This window comes from Entelurus aequoreus, linkage group LG06 (genome assembly GCF_033978785.1).
Source record: "Entelurus aequoreus isolate RoL-2023_Sb linkage group LG06, RoL_Eaeq_v1.1, whole genome shotgun sequence".
In the NCBI taxonomy this organism is placed as follows: domain Eukaryota; kingdom Metazoa; phylum Chordata; class Actinopteri; order Syngnathiformes; family Syngnathidae; genus Entelurus; species Entelurus aequoreus.
In genome coordinates, this window is record NC_084736.1 from 84,569,174 (window position 1) to 84,590,180 (window position 21,007).

Here is a 21,007-nt window from a genome sequence, read left to right on the forward strand (position 1 = left end):
GGTGACATCAATGATGCTATTTGGAGATGTAATCATTGAAGTCAGATGTCACTGACGGCCTAGGTGGGAAACTCACGGCCCGCCACTGGGTTTACGTGTACTAAAACTAGGGATGCAATGGTATCAAATGTCACGTTCACTATTATCACGGTATTATCACACTATTGTGTGTGGGAGAAAAACATGTCAGTTGTTTACGTGAGGGCATTTCAGTAAGAGGTCATTCTGAATAATGTCCCTAACGGCCCCTCATAGACGAGAATCCTCCGTCCAACGTTAGAGTGTTAACATTTTGGGCGGTCAGAAATAAAACATATTAGACATATCTTCTGTTCAGCAACATCAGTTTACATTTTTATAGCTGCTAGAGGATTTAAAAACTTAATAAAACACATTTAAATGTACGTGTTTTGGTGTCATATAATATTTTGTTTTTTAAAACAATTATTATTTGGAAAATGTATTTTTAAGTACGCATTTTTTTTTTGCGTTTTTAACTGGAGTAAGTGTAGCCTCTCTCCCATGAGCGCACCTTCGGCGGTAAGAAAATCAAAATGTAGCTGCAAGCACGACTGCTTCTAAAACGCCCATAAGCAGGTTTGAATACGCCACAGGTAGGCGATGATAAAACGAGTAAGCGGTAAATGAGTGTCTCCGTGGTTATGAACCTGTATTACACGCAAAATCCTCATTTAAATAAAATTGTCATGATCCGTGGTCCGGATCATGTTTTTGTTATGTTCTGTTAGTTTTAGACTCCATAGTTCCTGTTTTTGTGTGCACTCTTGTTTGTTTTAGTTACCATGGCGACTTATGATTTTTCTGTCATAACGGGGGGGGGGGGGGGGGGGGTCGCAGCTTACTGCGAGGTTTGTTCTCCCAGGATGCAAACGGACTATTCCGGACAGGACTTGAAGGTAGGAACATATCTATTAATTAATCAATACTACACATCACAAAAGACAGGAACTAACACAAACGGAAAGCGTGCCGTTCGCACGAGAGGGTAAAGAACAAAAAAAAAACTTAACGCAGGAAACATAGCTAACACTTAGCATGAACTATGGACATAGAACAAACAAGACTTACTGTAACATGAAACAACTAACATGAACTATGGCATAGCACAACATGAAACTGTGGCATGAAACAACTAACATGAACTATGGCATAGCACAACATGAATCTGTGGCATGAAACAACTAACATGAACTATGGCATAGCACGACATGAAACTGTGGCATGAAACAACTAACATGAACTGTGGCATAGCGCGACATGAAACTGTGGCATGAAACAACTAACATGAACTATGGCATAGCGCGGCATGAAACTGTGGCATGAAACAACTAACATGAACTATGGCATAGCGCGACATGAAACTGTGGCATGAAACAACTAACATGAACTATGGCATAGCACAACATGAAACTGTGGCATGAAACAACTAACATGAACTATGGCATGGAACAAAATTAAACTGTGGCATGAAACAACTAACATGAACTATGGCATAGCACGACATGAAACTGTGGCATGAAACAACTAACATGAACTATGGCATAGCACAACATAAAACTGTGGCATGAAACCAATAATGACGCCAGGACGACTCACTGGCAAAGGTGGGCCTAAATCATGTCTCTTGATTGGAAACAGGTGCGTGTCCCGAACACCAGAGGCAGGTGAAAATCATAAGTTGCCATGGTAACTAAAACAAACAAGGGTGCACACAAAAACAGGAGCTATGGAGTCTAAAACTAAGAGCACACACTATTGTATAGATTGCACACGCTGTTAAGTGCATGGTATTTACATGTTAGTAAATCAGGCCCATAGTGACACCCTGGTCCTTAGCTCTCTGGAAATGTGTCCCCCAGAACAATGTAGTTAAATATCCCTGCCTTAAAAACGAGCGCTGGATGAGAAGTTGACAGCCCGGGCTTTTAGCTCAATGCCTAACGCAGCTTGACTCTCATTCAGAGGACCCTGGTGGAGCAGAAGCAGGGGCTGGACTTTGTGGCGATGCAATCGGCGTAATCAAAAATACTATTTTCTGGCTGTACATGTGACACTTTTCCCGTCCGTTCTGTAATTTAGCGTGGACATGAAAGTGGTCCGGGGTCTTCTCCCCGACAGATTCATAACGATCGCAACATCCAAACAAAACAAAAAAGCAGCAGAACGAAAAACTTCCAACACAGTTTCTCACGTCTGGTGTTTTTTTTTGAAGCCTTTTGCGTTTGTTTACTTTACCTGACACAGAAGAGGCACCCAGACGTGGACAAGTGGCAAAAATACAGAATCTTTTCATGGGATTAAGAAATGAGTGAAGTATTATCCTTGACACTCCTCAACGAGCAGGAGCGGAACATTAAAAGTCAGGCTGCTGTTCAGCCTCCTTGGCTAATTGAGGCATATTGAGGGTTTGATGGGTCAGGGACTCATCAATCAATAGCAGACTTATATTTCCACGGAGAAATATGTCCTCCTCATTACCCTGTGGCCCTGGATGCTCTTCAGCAGATGAAGTGTCTCTGTTGCTTCTTTACCAGCACACCTTCCCTTCAACAGCTTGTTTTATTCCAAAAGTCTGCCGATTATTTACTGGTGTTTACTGTCGGAGGGAATGGGTCCGGGAGAAGGACGACACAGGCTGGGCCACCGGGCCCCGCTGGTACCTGCTCGGCCTGCGACTGTCCGTCTCCTGAATGCGGGGCTCCGTGTTGAGGTGCAGGTGAGCGTGGCAGTAGTCCAGCACTGACTGCTCGCAGCCGTACGTCAGGGCTCTCAGCTGCAGCGGGATCTGGAAAAGCACAGAAAGAGGAGACCGACTCACTCACTCAATCAGCCTCCATTTCAACATTTTGTCCGATATTTGAAATTGGCTTAATTCGCTGGTGGCGCCGCACCGTCATTAATGCAGTCTTGGCCGGCGATACGGAGCACGCCCGGAGACCTGAAATATTCCAACTTTCAGCAGGAATGATTTATATGCAAGATGAAAGCCTTGAGCAAGGGTGCACACACACTCACCGCCCTCCTTTCAATGGAATCAAGGCTCTATTTAGAAGGGAGTGCTTATTACATGACATTACTAGCACTTGGCTGATTCCAATACTCCCTTTCAGGTTTGCGTGCTGGTGAGGTCGGAATTGTGTCGATTAAACGGGAATGAGGCATAATGTATCTTGTGATATGACAACAAATAACATTGAGAATATGCAAAACATGCAGTAAATACATACAAAAGTCCCAAGCAGCATTACAGCAGTCATTTTGCATCATAAATAGTACAGCACGTGCAGCCATTGGCGATGACAATAATTTCATTTAAATTACAAAGACATACAGGACTGTCTCAGAAAATTTGAATATTGTGATAAAGTTCTTTATTTTCTGTAATGCAATTAAAAAAACATGAAAATGTCATACATTCTGGGTTCATTACACATCAACTGAAATATTGCAAGCCTTTTATTATTTTAATATTGCTGATTATGGCATACAGCTTAAGAAAACTCAAAAATCCCATCTCAAAAAATTAGAATATTTCCTCAGACCAAGTAAAAAAAAAAAAAATTATAACAGCAAAACAAAATCAAACATTTGAAAATGTCAATGAATGCACTCAGTACTTGGTTGGGAATCCCTTTGCACGGATGACTGCATCAATGTGGCGTGGCATGGAGGCAATCAGCCTGTGGCATTGCTGAGGTGTTATGGATGCTTCAATAGCGGCCTTTAGCTCATTTGCATTATTGGCTCTGGTGTCTTTCAGCTTCTTCTTCACAATACCCCACACATTCTCTATGGGGTTCAGGTCAGGGGAGTTGGCAGGCCAATGGAGGACAGTAAAGCCATGGTCAGTACACCAGTTACTGCTGGTTTTGGCACTGCTGGATCATGCTGGAAAATGAAATCATCATCTCCATAGAGCTTTTCAACAGATGGAAGCATGTAGTGCTCTAAAATCTCTTGGTCCTCAGCTGCATTGACTCTGGACTTGATGAAACACAGTGGACCAACACCAGCAGCTGACATGGCTCCCCAAACCATTGCTGACTGTGGGAACTTCACACTGGATTTCATGCAACTTGGATTTTGCTCCTCTCCAGCCTTCCTCCAGACTCTAGCGCCTTGACTTCCAAATGAAATACAAAACTTGCTTTGATCTGAAAACAGGACTCTGGACCACTCTGCAACTGTCCAGTGCTTCTTTTCCATAGCCCAAGTCAGACGCTTCTAGAGATTTTAGAGCACTGCATGCTTCCATCTGTTGAAAAGCCAAAAGGCTCCCGGGAGGCAGATCCAGAAGTTCACAGAAAAGCACCGCAGAAGTCAGGAAAGTGCCACCCCGTGTCACAGTTCCAAAGTGTCCCCAACCAAAAGGCAAAAAAATCCCACATGAAAACAAGAAGGAAACGCGTCTTCACGAAGTGTCGTCGTGTTTGGGGTAAAATTATATTTTACAAAATGTACATAACAAATGTCCCAGTGGGAACAAAAATGGTAAAACTCTTTCTGTAGTAAAAAAAACAATATATAAAAATCATAGAGATGAAAAAATATGCCTTTGAGTAAGCGGATGTTTTTATTAATAGGGTGCAGATATTATAAGTTTATACTTATTTGTGTTCCTTTTCATTCATTATGTATTTTAATATATCATATTTTCCTTAAATATTGAGTGAATTAAATAAAATATGAAAATGAAAAACTGGAAATCTTATGGTTTGTAGAACCTTTGCATGGAGCCACATACACTGTACTGTATTGTGGGAAGCAGATGAGAATCATATCCATATTTAAGTGTTACTTCTTTCTAAACTCCTATAGTCATATTTACATCAGCTAATGTCTCGTGTGGTACAAAGTGCTTGGATTCGAGTGTCCTTGAGTAGACAGGCAGAGCGCTGTTGAGACTGCCATAACATTCCTAAGATAAGGAGCACAGGGCAGTGCTGAGCTTGGGGGGACAGGAGGTGGGGGGAAGACCGAGCTAGACCGATCTGGACCGGGCTGGGGAATGCTGGTGTGCTGGATTGGTCTCGGGTTGTCCTCTAAGCTTGGAGAATAAACCACAAAATACCAACTGCTGCCTGTTGATTGAATATAAACATCAGCTTATTGCCATAAAAAGAATCTGGGAGAGACTAGCAATTTGAATTCCCCATTGGAGGAATGCTGGTCGACGCAACAGTATTCATCCTCACACTGTACTGTATTCAACTTCACACTGTACTGTATTCAACCTCACACTGTACTGTATTCATCCTCACACTGTACTGTATCCATCCTCACACTGTACTGTATTCATCCTCACACTGTACTGTATTCAACCTCACACTGTACTGTATTCATCCTCACACTGTACTGTATTCATCCTCACACACTGTACTGTATTCATCCTCACACTGTACTGTATTCATCCTCACACACTTAATATGACAAAGAAGAGGAAGCCCACTATCAGAATGAGAAGAATGACAGACACAAACAATAACAGGATATCATATAATGCTCAACATAATGTATAAGCAATGCATCATTTCCGTTGTCAGTTATTAGATAGCAATGTTCCTTTTAATGGGGACATCCATCATATTATTTGTTCTTTGTTGAAATATTATACCAGGAACCAGGCTTCTCAAAGCCCCCGCCCGGCAAATCACTGCTCATATATCTATTATTAAATGTTCCGTCTAGGATTATTTGCTAGAATCACAAAAGGATTTGCTTAAAACTGAATTGGATTCCCCCAACTTATGTGTATATTGGTCAGGATCAACAGCACTCCAATCTGGCTTTGGTAGTTCTTTGCTTAAATAGGAGGCTTTGTTGCAAACACCTTTTGTGTCCATGTCTGAACTTTGTACAACCCTCTAGAAGAACTCACTAGGAAATCTCCAAGAAGGAATGTACAGATGTAAACGAGGTCTTTCTTTATCCGTGTTTTCTTTCTGCCAATTGTTGAGAAAAGAGGGCATTATGGACTTGTTTTTGTCCAATTAATAGAATGGTAAAAGTAAAGGGTTGAAGCAATCACCCTTTCCAGTCTGTTCTAAGACTGCAGTCGGCAAAACACATGTAACCTTTATCTCCACATTTCTTGCTTGTTTGGATTCCAAATTGCCAAGCTGGGCTCCAAAGGTATCATAAAATAAACTAAAGTGCAATTACTTAGACAATAAACTGTTTTTTTCCCCATCACTGTTAAGCACTTGTGACTACACAGCCGACACATCTGTAAACACATGAATAAATGGCAGCCCTTTGGTGAGTTGTATTATCCAACACTTTGATTAGACTAGACAACACAAAATCATTTCAATTACAAAGCCTCTCATGTACTTTAGAAAATAAATAATATGCTCTTGACTGGCTAAGATAACCATTGGGATTTTATGGACGGGTGCCACTTAGAATTACTAATGTAACAATTCATTGGTATTATAGTCTTAACATATATATGTGCCTTCCGGAAGATAAGGATCCACCCAACATTGTTTTAAAAGGCAATATGTTGATGCTAGGAAAAAGAAAACATTGGATTTAAGGACGGCAGACTTTAATTAAGTTTAGCACGTTAATGATTAGGACCTTAAATGTCATTCAAGTCTTAGACTTAGACAAACTTTAATGATCCACAAGGGAAATTGTTCCACACAGTAGCTCAGTTACAAAGCATGGAAAGTGTAAGGATGGAAAGGATAATGCAGGTATAAAGTAGACTACAAATGTACCATAGTAGCAATATAAAATATAACATGTATGTAATATTTACATATTATATATACAGTATATGATATATCCTGATATATTATATTATATGTTTATATCATATTAAGTTAAAGTACCTATGATAGTCACACACACACTAGGTGTGGCGAAAATTATTCTCTACATTTGACACATCACCATTGATCACCCTCTGGGAGGTGAGGGGAGCAGTGAGCAGCAGCAGTGGCTATATACAATATATAACAATGAGCATGTACAATATTACAGTATATGTAACAGCTGCAGCATAAATAGAGAGTAGGTCCAGCAGAAAATAGACATTATAAATAAAGAGAGGTAGCTAATAGACAGATATCATCTACTGCTATATGGCCAGTGTTTTATACAGGAAATAGACTGATATCCTCAGGTAATAGACAGATATCATGTATTGCTGTATGGCCAGTGTTTTATACAGGAAATAGACTGATATCCTCAGGTAATAGACATATATCATGTATTGCTGTATGGCCAGTGTTTTATACAGGAAATAGACTGATATCCTCAGGTAATAGACAGATATCATGTATTGCTGTATGGCCAGTGTTTTATACAGGAAATAGACTGATATCCTCAGGTAATAGACATATATCATGTATTGCTGTATGGCCAGTGTTTTATACAGGAAATAGACTGATATCCTCAGGTAATAGACAGATATCATGTATTGCTGTATGGCCAGTGTTTTATACAGCTGGATGGAGTGTGGAATGAAGGACTTCTTCAATCCAACATTGTGGGAACCAAGCTGAAGGAGCCTGATGGAGTATGAACTCCACTGTCCCTCAATTGTCTGCTGGACTGGATTGTCCACGATGGCCAGCACTTTGTCCTCCTTTCCCTCACTGACACAAACACTTTGTCCTCCTGTCCCTCACTGACACAAACACTTGACTTTGTCCTCCTGTCCCTCATTGACACAAACGCCTCCAAGTGCGTGTCAATAGTTTTGCCAGCTTTCCGGATCAGTTTGTCAATGCGGTTGAAGTCCCTTCTGCTGGTGCTGCTGCCCCAACAAAGCAGTGCAAAGTACAGGGCACTAGTGGTCAGTCACCATCAGTTACCAAAACAAGAATGGTGGATACCTACGGTGGCTGAGAAAGGTCACAACAAATGCAAACGCTACACAACAAAATCATCAATTACAACACAACAACTTTTAGCTACAGCCTAATTGCAAAAGTCACGACAAATGCAAACGCTCCAAGACAAAAATATGAAGACGCAACACAACTTCCTGCTTCAGCCATCGCAGTTCATCGAGGAAACTCGTCCCGCTGTCACTTGTGTATTGTCGCCTTTTGTCTTATGGTTGTTGTGCTATGGCTTGAAGTTGTTCTTTGTATTTGTAGTGGCTTCTTCCTTGCAATCGTGCGACTGCTTGAACTGACTTGGCATCACGTCCGGGTCATTAATTATGCGCGGTTGGTCAAGCCAGCTCGCTTCTCTACAGGTGCCATTTAAACCTTTCTCAAAGTAAAAAAGGCCCTATGCTTGGGTTGTTTTGAGCTGTACGGAACGTTCAAATCGCGATAAGGATCAACGTTTCTTCCAAGTTCCTCCAGAGGTCATCAAGAAGGGTGGAAGAGTACAATATTCTAGAACACACAATGGATGGATGGAAGATGACAAAGTGGCTTTCCAACATAGCAGTCCAGTCCAAAGGAGCAGAGTCAAAGATCCACGATGGACTGGACACTCATACTATGTACTAGATCCACTATGGACTAGACTCTCACACTATGTACTAGATCCACTATGGACTGGACTCTCACACTATTATGTTAGATCCACTATGGACTGGACTCTCACACTATTATGTTAGATCCACTATGGACTGGACTCTCACACTATTATGTTAGATCCACTGTGGACTGGACTCTCACACTATGTACTAGATCCACCATGGACTGCACTCTCACACTATGTACTAGATCCACTATGGACTGGACTCTCACACTATTATGTTAGATCCACTATGGACTGGACTCTCACACTATTATGTTAGATCCACTATGGACTGGACTCTCACTATTGTGTTTGATCCACTATGGACTGGACTCTCACATTATTAACTAGATCTACTATGGACTGGACTCTCACACTATTAACTAGATCCACTATGGACTGGACTCTCACTATTATGTTAGATCCACGATGGACTGGACTCTCACACTATTATGTTAGATCCACGATGGACTGGACTCTCACACTATTAACTAGATCCACTATGGACTGGACTCTCACACTATTGTGTTAGATCCACTATGGACTGGACTCTCACAATTATGTTAGATCCACTATGGACTGGACTCTCACACTATTATGTTAGATCCACTATGGACAGGACTCTCACATTATTAACTAGATCTACTATGGACTGGACTCTCACACTATTAACTAGATCCACTATGCACTGGACTCTCACTATGATGTTAGATCCACTATGGACTGGACTCTCACACTATTAACTAGATCCACTATGGACTGGACTCTCACACTATTATGTTAGATCCACTATGGACTGGGCTCTCAGACTTTTTACTAGATCCACTATGGACTGGACTCTCACACTTTTTACTAGATCCACTATGGACTGGACTCTCACACGTTTTACTAGATCCACTATGGACTGGACTCTCACACTTTTTATTAGATCCACTATGGACTGGACTCTCACACTATTAACTAGATCCACTATGGACTGGACTCTCACACTATTAACTAGATCCACTATGGACTGGACTCTTACACTATTAACTAGATCTACTATGGACTGGACTCTCACACTATTATGTTAGATCCACTATGGACTGGACTCTCACACTATTATGTTAGATCCACTATGGACTGGACTCTCACACTATTAACTAGATCCACTATGGACTGGACTCTCACACTATTATGTTAGATCCACTATGCACTGGACTCTCACTATGATGTTAGATCCACTATGGACTGGACTCTCACACTATTAACTAGATCCACTATGGACTGGACTCTCACACTATTATGTTAGATCCACTATGGGCTGGGCTCTCACACTTTTTACTAGATCCACTATGGACTGGACTCTCACACTTTTTACTAGATCCACTATGGACTGGACTCTCACACGTTTTACTAGATCCACTATGGACTGGACTCTCACACTTTTTATTAGATCCACTATGGACTGGACTGTCACACTATTAACTAGATCCACTATGGACTGGACTCTCACACTATTAACTAGATCCACTATGGACTGGACTCTCACACTATTATGTTAGATCCACTATGGACTGGACTCTCACACTATTATGTTAGATCCACTATGGACTGGACTCTCACACTATTAACTAGATCCACTATGCACTGGACTCTCACACTATTAACTAGATCTACTATGGACTGGACTCTCACACTATTATGTTAGATCCACTATGGACTGGACTCTCACACTATTATGTTAGATCCACTATGGGCTGGGCTCTCACACTATTATGTTAGATCCACTATGAACTGGACTCTCACACTATTATGTTAGATCCACTATGGACTGGACTCTCACACTATTATCTTAGATCCACTATGGACTGGACTTTCACACTATTAACTAGATCCACTATGCACTGGACTCTCACACTATTATGTTAGATCCACTATGGACTGGACTCTCACACTATTATGTTAGATCCACTATGGACTGGACTCTCACACTATTATGTTAGATCCACTATGGACTGGACTCTCACAATATTATGTTAGATCCACTATGGACTGGACTTCCACACTATTAACTAGATCCACTATGGACTGGACTCTCACACTATTAACTAGATCCACTATGGACTGGACTCTCACACTATTAACTAGATCCACTATGGACTGGACTCTCACACTATTAACTAGATCCACTAAAAGAACCATTTGAATAGATGGCAAGCGATTCCAAGGAATTGATACACCAGGTTCAGAGCCAGTTTTCGATTCCCATCCCTACCTATGACTACTCCTGCTTTGTTTTAGTTCAATCCAAACATGGCTGTCAACCTCACCTTGTCAATGACTACATATTTGGAGAACAGAATTGAGGGGACAAGACTGAAGAAGTAGTCAAGTGCTATTAGAGTGTGGGTGTACTCTATATTCTATGATCTCTTGACACCTGATTTCTTAGAGCACCTCCCACTGCCAAACATGGCCAACTTGCACTTAGTGTGCACATCTTTACTTGAACCCCTTGCACTCGCTCTGACTGACTACTTAATATTCCAGGGTCTTCTGTGGAGGCCTCACTTGTAAATCACCTTGGATACAAATGTTTGCCAAATGAGAACATGTAAACGCAGCGCATATCAAACAGGGAATGACAGTGAAGATGCTTAAGTAGTATCTGCTAGTCAACATTTAGTTAGCTGGTTGAAAATGGCAGTTGACCACATGGACGCAGGTTCATTTCATTTGGCATTTCTTCCAGCAGTGTTTTTGTCAATGCCTGCTTTCTTTTAGTGAGAGTAATAACTGAAATAGGAAATACCAACAATGTATATATTTGCATACCACATGTACACTGGGGTTGGTTTTTCAGGATCATTATTTGTCCACACCAGAGGGTGCCACCTGTCAAATTGTAGCATTGAAATGAATACAGTCAGGATCATACCTCACCTACATAGTCTTCTCTAGTGGACTGTAATATGGCCCAATTTGAGGTTAGAGGACTTTCCGAGTTTTTCACGTTAAATTGTAAATAGTTAGTCTCTCAGTATTTGTCTTTTAGGCTTTTACACAAAGGCTTTTTTAACAAAATAATTGATTCCTTAAACAATTGAGATGGAAAAGCTATAGCTTAGATCAAGGGTTCCCAAAATACGGTCCGCAGGAAGTCCCAAGTTAAAAACAATTATATATATTATTATTATTATTATTTATTTTTTATTTTATTATTTTCAAAAATCTGTCCTTTTCTAATCCCTTTTCTACCACTTGTTACTCTCGGTGTCTCCTAGCCGCACAGGCAATTGATATTGTCTAATGCATTTTCCCGTCGATAACGTGACATCATCGCGCTCGGATTATATATATATATATATATATATATATATATATATATATATATATATATATATATATATATATATATATATACATATATATATATATATATATATATATATATATATATATATATATATATATATATATATATATATATATATATATATATATATATATACATATATATATATATATATATAAATATATATATATATATATGTATATATATATATATATATATATATATATATATATATATATGTATATACTGTATATATATATTTATTTATATATATATATATATATATATATATATATATATATATATATATATATATATATATATATACATATATATATATATACATATATATATATATATATATATATATATATATATATAAATATATATATATATATATATGTATATATATATATATATATATATATATATGTATATACTGTATATATATATTTATTTATTTATTTAATTTTATTTTTAACCCAATGCTGACTCCGAGTCAAAAAGTTTGGGGTGCCCTGGCTTAGATTGTTATTAGACAGCTAAATTGCTTTTACATGGTTGTTAGCCTGGATGCTATATTAATGCTAATTTTTCAGTTTTTTGGGGTTGGTGGTCACGTACACAGACATATATTTACAGTATACACATGACGTACAGTAGGTTGGCCTCCTTGCTAATTTTGTGTTAAGATTAATGCTGTCAAATGATTAATTTTTTCATTCATAATTATTCAAAATTCAAAAGTGTGATTATTCACAATGGACACGTCAACTACTTGCTTGCACACACCCCAACATTTTGACACAATTTAATTTTTTGGTTTTATTTGAATGGACATCATTTATTTGCTGAAAAAGAGTTGTATCTGCAGTCCAGGGTTATTTTGAAGTGAAATTTGTCTCTTCACTCAAACAATCAAACTTTATTTATACAACACTTTTAATGCACAGGCAAGTTGCAACACATTGTAGGAAAACACTATGAAACATCAAAATTAAGGAAGTAAACACAAGCACGCAAGCACAATTGACAAAGCGAAAAGGACCAACATATTGGTATCGGGACGACACTAGTTTGAATATAGGAAAATAAAACACTGTACTTTAATCCAGTAATATTTAGCACGTACTACAGTTTGAGAACACCTGCACTAGAGTCAAAGGTGAGACAGCAATCTTCCTTCTCCTCTAATATTGTTTGAGGACAATAAAGATGGCTAAGTGTAAATATCTGCAAGACTCTTGAGCGTTAATAAAAGGCTTTTTGGCCAAGGTAGCACAGTGTGCATTCATCTTTAATTAGGAATATAGGGGCTGCTGGTTATTATGGGAGGAGCTCTTAGAGAGGGGAGTCATGTTGGACACCCGCCAACGACTGCATGGGGCACACTCAATGTAGCCTGCAGGCACAATGGCCGCATCACGTAGCCACACTTTAATGGCTCACGAGGTCCTGCACAGCGCAGGTGGCCACTTCTTAACTAGACACAAATAGAAGGAAAACAAATGTCCCCATTGAAATAGTGACCTTCTTTCTTCTTGACAGTTAAAGGCCTACTGAAATGATTTTTTTTTATTCAAACGGGAATAGCAGATCCATTCTATGTGTCATACTTGATCATTTTGCGATATTGCCATATTTTTGCTGAAAGGATTTAGTAGAGAAAATCGACGATAAAGTTCCCAACTTTTGCTCGCTGATATAAAAAAGCCTTGCCTGTACAGGAAGTAGCGTGACGTCACAGGAGCTAGTATTCCTCACAATTCCCCGTTGTTTACAATGGAGCGAGAGAGATTCGGACCGAGAAAGTGACGATTACCCCATTAATTTGAGCGAGGATGAAAGATTCGTAGATGAGGAACATTACAGTGAAGGACTTGAGAGGAAGTGATGGACGTATCTTTTTTCTTCTAACCGTAACTTAGGTACAAGCTGGCTCATTGGATTCCAAACTCTCTCCTTTTTCTATTGTGGATCACGGATTTGTATTTTAAACCACCTGGGATACTATATCCTCTTGAAAATGAGAGTCGAGCATGCGAAATGGACATTTAAAGTGACTTTTATCTCCACGACAATACATCGGTGACACACTTAGCTACTGAGCTAACGTGCTAGCATCGTTCTCAAATGAAGATAGAAACAAAAGAAATAAACCCCTGACTAGAAGGATAGACAGAAGATCAACAATACTATTAAACCATGTACATGTAACTACACGGTTAAAAATTCTCAGCCTGGTAAGGCTTAACAATGCTGTTGCTAATGACGCTAAGGCTAATTTAGCAACTTAGCAACCGGACCTCACAGAACTATGATAAAACATTAGCGCTCCACCTACGCCAGCCAGCCCTCATCTTCCCATCAACAGCCGTGCTCACCTGCGTTCCAACGATCAACGGCGCGACGAAGGACTTCATCCGTGGGTTTGGCGGCAAGCATCGGCTAGGCGTCTTCTATCAGGGTAAGTAGTCCTTGTTGTGTTGCTGTAAGTGTTGTACTTAGCCGCTAAGACACCGATCCCACCTACAACGTTCTTCTTTGCAGCCTCCATTGTTCATTAAACAAATTGCAAAAGATTCCCCAACACAGATGTCCAGAATACTGTGGAATTTTGTGGAAGAAAACAGAGCTTTGTGTATTGTGTCCGATAGGGCCCAAACACTTCCGTGCATTTTATGACGTCACGCGCATAAATCATATCCAAAGGAGTTGTTCAACCGGAAGTGTGGCGGGAATTTTAAAATGTCACTTTATAAGTTAACCCGGCCGTATTGGCATGTGTTGCAATGTTAAGATTTCATCATTTAAATATAAACTATCAGACTGCGTGGTCGCTAGTAGTGGCTTTCAGTAGGACTTTAAGTGATGCTTCAGTGGCTCGCTGGCTGCAGGCCCACGTGACAAAACAAACATCACATGTATACATTTAGTGCTATCATGTCCTTTTTAAATGTTATGAGCGGTGGCTAATTACATTCCAAAATAGTCACGTTACTAAAAACTTTCCCCTACAAAAAAAATAGTCTTTACTGCTTCCTAAATGTAATTAGTTGCCAGGGAAAGGAGTCGTCGTTGAAAAACACGTTAAGACTGTGGTTCTCAATTATCATCTTTAATTAAATTAATTGTATTGAAGTGAGTTATATTTATATAGCGTTCTTCTCTAGTGAGTCAAAGCGTTTTACATAGTGAAACCCATTGTCCAAGTCAGGGGTGTCAAAGTCATGTTAGATGGGGGCCACATGGAGACACATCTACTCCCAAGTGGGCCGGACTGGTGAAATCACGGCAAGATAACTTCAAAATAAAGACAACTTCAGATTGTTTTCTTTGTTTAAAAATAGGACGAGCACATTCTGAAAATGTACAAATCATAATGTTGTTGTTGTTTTGTTTTTTTTTACACTTACATGTTGCGGTTAATAGTATTCTATCTTTATTTGTTGTTATTTATATTTTATGAAAAAATTACATGATAATGTTCATCAGTCAACTCATTGGTGTTCATTTTCAATCTATCAAGATAAAAAAAAATATATATATATATATATATATATATACTGTATTTATATATACCTGTACATACATATATATATATATATATATATATATATATATATATATATATATATATATATATATATATATATATATATATATATATATATATATATATATATATATATATATATACACTACCGTTCAAAAGTTTGTGGTCACCCAAACAATTTAGTGTAATAGCCTTCATTTCTAAGAACAAGAATATACTGTCGAGTTTCAGATGAAAGTTCTCTTTTTCTGGCCATTTTGAGCGTTTAATTGACCCCACAAATGTGATGCTCCAAAAAGTCAATCTGCTCAAAGGAAGGTCAGTTTTGTAGCTTCTGTAACGAGCTAAAGTGTTTTCAGATGTGTGAACATGATTGCACAAGGGTTTTCTAATCATCAATTAGCCTTCTGAGCCAATGAGCAAACACATTGTACCATTAGAACACTGGAGTGATAGTTGCTGGAAATGGGCCGCTATACACCTATGTAGATATTGCACCAAAAAGCAGACATTTGCAGCTAGAATAGTCATTTACCACATTAGCAATGTATAGAGTGTACCTCTTTAAAGTTAAGACTAGTTTAAAGTTATCTTCATTGAAAAGTACAGTGCTTTTCCTTAAAAAATAAGGACATTTCCATGTGACCCCAAACTTTTGAACGGTAGTATAAATATATATATATATATATATATATATATATATATATATATATATATATATATATATATATATATATATATATATATATATATATATATATATATATATATATATATATATATCAAATTACAGAATGTTATTTATGTAGTTTGATCATTTTCCTGGACTGATGTGCTAACATCATGTGGTTTGTTTTGTACATATGTAGCATCATCTACAAAAGATACAAATAATTGCTATTGCGACATCTAGTGGACACATTTAGAACAGCAGTTTATTTCATTCAAAAATTTCAGCAAATTTTTATACTTAGCAAACTCATCCCGCGGGCCGGATAAAACCTGTTGGCGGGCCTGATCCGGCCCTCGGGTCTTACGTTTGACACCCCTGGTCTAAGTTACATTTAACCCAGTGTGGGTGGCGCTGGGAGCAGGTGGGTAAAGTATCTTGCCCAAGGACACAACGGCAGTGACTAGGATGGCGGAGGCGGGGAACAAACCTGGAACCCTCAAAGTTGCTGCCACGAACGCTCTACCAACTGAGCCACAGGACAGGCATTTTTTAAACTCCTCTTTTACTACTAGATATTGTAACGACACACAATCAATGACCACTCCAGCTGTCATGAACACGGACGCTCTCTGGGCCTGATCTACCAAGATCCACATAACACGTGCTAAAGCGTGTGTGCAAACTAGAACATTGTGTCAAGCGCTTTGAGGCACTAGAGAAAAGCGCTATATAAATATAATTCACTTCACTTCATTTGAACAACTGTATTGTTGATAATAGAGGTCATTATTGTTATTATTCATTATCAATAGTGATATTTCTATTGGTATTTGTATTGATCCATTTGTAGTGTAATAATGCTCATTGTCATTTCTGTATTATTATTTATTTCACTAACTGCTTCTTTGATATCACTTTTACCATCATTTTTGTACTCATCCTATTTCCTGATGTTGTTGTTGTTGTTGTTGTCTCTCTGTCTAATCCCCCTCTTGTACCCACAATTTCCCCCTCTGTCTCCCTTTTTTTCTCTTTCTATCCCCTCCTGCTCCGGCCCGGCTGCAACAAATGATAATATAAATACATTTAAAGGCCTACTGAAAGCCACTACTAGCGACCACGCAGTCTGATAGTTTATATATCAATGATGAAATCTTAACATTGCAACACATGCCAATACGGCCGGGTTAACTTATAAAGTGACATTTTAAATTTGCCGCTAAACTTCCGGTTCGAAACGCCTCTGAGGATGACGTATGCGCGTGACGTAGCCCGGGGAACACGGGTATGGCTTCCACATTGAAGCCAATACGAAATAGCTGTTTTCATCTCATTCTGGGTGTATTCTGGACATCTGTGTTGGTGAATGTGTTGCAATTATGTTCATTGCATTATGGAGAAAGAAGCTGAGCAAGCAAAGAAGAAAGTTGTCGGTGCGAAGCGTCTATTTTGCGAGGGAAGTCAGCAGCAACACGTACACAGCCGGCGCTTCTTTGTTTACATTCCCGAAAGATGCAGTCAAGATGGAAGAACTCGGATAACAGAGACTCTAACCAGGAGGACTTTTGACTTCGATACACAGACGCCTGTAGAGAACTGGGACAACACAGACCCTTACCAGGATTACTTTGATTTGGATGACAAAGACGCAGACGTGCTACCGTGAGTATGCAGCTTTGGCTTCCAAACATTTGATCGCTTGACCGTACGTGCGCGTCACGTACGTAACTTTTTAAAAAATATATAAACTTTATAAACCTTGGGTTAGGTGAACGGTCTTTTGGGCTGAGTGATTGTGTGTGTTGATCAGGTGTTTGAATTGTATTGGCGTGTTCTATGGAGCTAGGAGCTAGCAGAGGAGCTAGGAGCTAGCATAACAAACACCTAGGTGTTTTTATGCGGGATTAATTTGTGGCATATTAAATATAAACCTGGTTGTGTTGTGGCTAATAGAGTATATATATGTCTTGTGTTTATTTACTGTTGTAGTCATTCCCAGCTGAATATCAGGTCACCCCCGGCTCTCACAGCATCTTCCCTATCTGAATAGCTTCAACTCCCCACTAGTCCTTCACTTGCACTTTACTCATCCACAAATCTTTCATCCTCGCTCAAATTAATGGGGAAATTGTCGCTTTCTCTGTCCGAATCTCTCTCACTTCTGGCGGCCATCATTGTAAACAATAGGGAACTTTGCATATATGTTCAATTGACTACGTCACGCTACTTCCGGTACAGGCAAGCCTTTTTTTTATCAGATACCAAAAGTTGCGATCTTTATCGTCGTTGTTCTATACTAAATCCTTTCAGCAAAAATATGGCAATATCGCAAAATGATCAAGTATGACACATAGAATGGATCTGCTATTCCCGTTTAAATAAAAACAATTCATTTCAGTAGGCCTTTAATAAAGTCAAATACAAATAAGACAACAGGAGAAGTATCCTATATTTTGTAAAGTAAAAGTGTACAGCAGATATGTGCATCTACATCTACTATATGAATTGTCTGAGTAGCTGGACACGATTAAAATAAAAATGAAATAGATATTTGGTAATATTTGCTTTGCATGTATCTCTCAGCCTAAATCATCCATTTTCCTCAACTCCCTAAAATTCAAAAAGTGCTCAGAAACTGTCGTCTCAATTAGACTGTCATTTCGTTTCCTTAGCTTTTAGTACCAACAGCTTGTAAATATCATTTTTGCCGCGTTTTGTTACTTGACCAAATAAAAAGTGACACCACTTCAAAAGACATGAACTAATGACATCGTCAGAGTTATGCACACGAGGAAAGAAAGACCTTCTTGTTAGCCTTCAGCCAAGCGTACAAGTCATTTAAAGGCCTACTGAAACCCACTACTACCGACCACGCAGTCTGATAGTTTATATATCAATGATGAAATCTTAACATTATAACACATGCCAATACGGCCGGGTTAACTTATAAAGTGACATTTTAAATTTGCCGCTAAACTTCCGGTTCGAAACGCCTCTGAGGATGACGTATGCGCGTGACGTAGCCCGACGAACACGGGTATGCCTTCCACATTGAAGCCAATATGAAAAAGCTCTGTTTTCATTTCATAATTCCACAGTATTCTGGACATCTGTGTTCGTGAATCTGTTTCAATCATGTTCATTGCATTATGGAGAAGGAAGCCAAGCAAGCAAAGAAGAAAGTTGTCGGTGCGAAATGGACGTATTTTTCGAACGTAGTCAGCCACAACAGTACACAGCCGGCGCTTCTTTGTTTACATTCCCGAAAGATGCAGTCAAGATGGAAGAACTCGGATAACAGAGACTCTAACCAGGAGGACTTTTGATTTGGATACACAGACGCCTGTAGAGAACTGGGACAACACAGACTCTTACCAGGATTACTTTGATTTGGATGACAAAGACGCAGACGTGCTACTGTGAGTATGCAGCTTTGGCTTTTTTTTGCGTATGTACGTAACTTTTTTAAAATATATAAGCTTTATGAACCTTGGGTTAGGTGAACGGTCTTTTGGGCTGAGTGATTGTGTGTGTTGATCATGTGTTTGAATTGTATTGGCGTGTTCTATGGAGCTAGGAGCTAGCAGAGGAGCTAGGAGCTAGCATAACACGTACCGTACCGTAAGTGCGCGTCACGTACGTAACTTTTTAAAAATATATAAGCTTTATGAACCTTGGGTTAGGTGAACGGTCTTTTGGGCTGAGTGATTGTGTGTGTTGATCGGGTGTTTGAATTGTATTGGCGTGTTCTATGGAGCTAGGAGCTAGCAGAGGAGCTAGGAGCTAGCATAACAAACACGCAGGTGTTATTATGCAGGATTAATTTGTGGCATATTAAATATAAGCCTGGTTGTGTTGTGGCTAATAGAGTATATATATGTCTTGTGTTTATTTACTGTTGTAGTCATTCCCAGCTGAATATCAGGTACCGTGAGTATGCAGCCTTGGCTGCTAAACATTCGATAACTTGACCGTATGTGCGCGTCACGTACGTAACTTTTTAAAAATATATAAGCTTTATGAACCTTGGGTTAGGTAAACGGTCTTTTGGGCTGAGTGATTGTGTGTGTTGATCAGGAGTTTGAATTGTATTGGCGTGTTCTATGGAGCTAGGAGCTAGCAGAGGAGCTAGGAGCTAGCATAACAAACACGCAGGTGTTTTTATGCAGGATTAATTTGTGGCATATTAAATATAAGCCTGGTTGTGTTGTGGCTAATAGAGTATATATATGTCTTGTGTTTATTTACTGTTGTAGTCATTCCCAGCTGAATATCAGGTCACCCCCGGCTCTCACAGCATCTTCCCTATCTGAATAGCTTCAACTCCCCACTAGTCCTTCACTTGCACTTTACTCATCCACAAATCTTTCATCCTCGCTCAAATTAATGGGGAAATTGTCGCTTTCTCGGTCCGAATCTCTCTCACTTCATGCGGCCATCATTGTAAACAATAGGGAACTTTGCGTATATGTTCAACTGACTACGTCACGCTACTTCCGGTAGGTGCAAGCCTTTTTTTTATCAGATACCAAAAGTTGCAATCTTTATCGTCGTTGTTCTATACTAAATCCTTTCAGCAAAAATATGGCAATATCGCGAAATGATCAAGTATGACACATAGAATAGATCTGCTATCCCCGTTTAAATAAAAAAAATTCATTTCAGTAGGCCTTTAAGTGTCACTTTTACCAACATCAGCTGCGCGGAGAACACATTTCCCTCAGCGTACATAAAGTTAGCTCATATTGATGGTGATGCTGATGCTGTCTCTCAATGGTGTGCTAAATCACGGGAGGCTGCTAGCATATGTTCAGTGCAACATAAGTGTACTGTCAATTTATTGTTACCACATGGACTTACAAGGACAACAACTCAATTAAAGATCTAAGATCCATGTTGTGTTGCTCTCCTTCAGGAACCAACTATCTAT

The 21,007-nt window shown here is 39.2% G+C and overlaps 1 protein-coding gene across 3 annotated transcripts in view; it reads right to left on the reverse strand.

The window, feature by feature from the left end:
- Positions 1-838: 838 nt before the first annotated feature.
- Positions 839-21,007, reverse strand: part of LOC133651691 (leucine-rich repeat transmembrane neuronal protein 4) — a 122,200-nt gene continuing 102,031 nt past the window's right edge. The window contains exon 3 of one of the 3 annotated variants that reach the window (XM_062049715.1): positions 839-2,806. In XM_062049715.1, coding sequence (XP_061905699.1) covers positions 2,615-2,806 — 192 coding nt within the window. In that variant the 3' untranslated portion in view covers positions 839-2,614. Of the gene's footprint in view, positions 2,807-2,948; positions 2,960-21,007 lie in introns of those variants that run through there. The other 2 variants (XM_062049716.1, XM_062049717.1) reach the window with 2 other exon arrangements.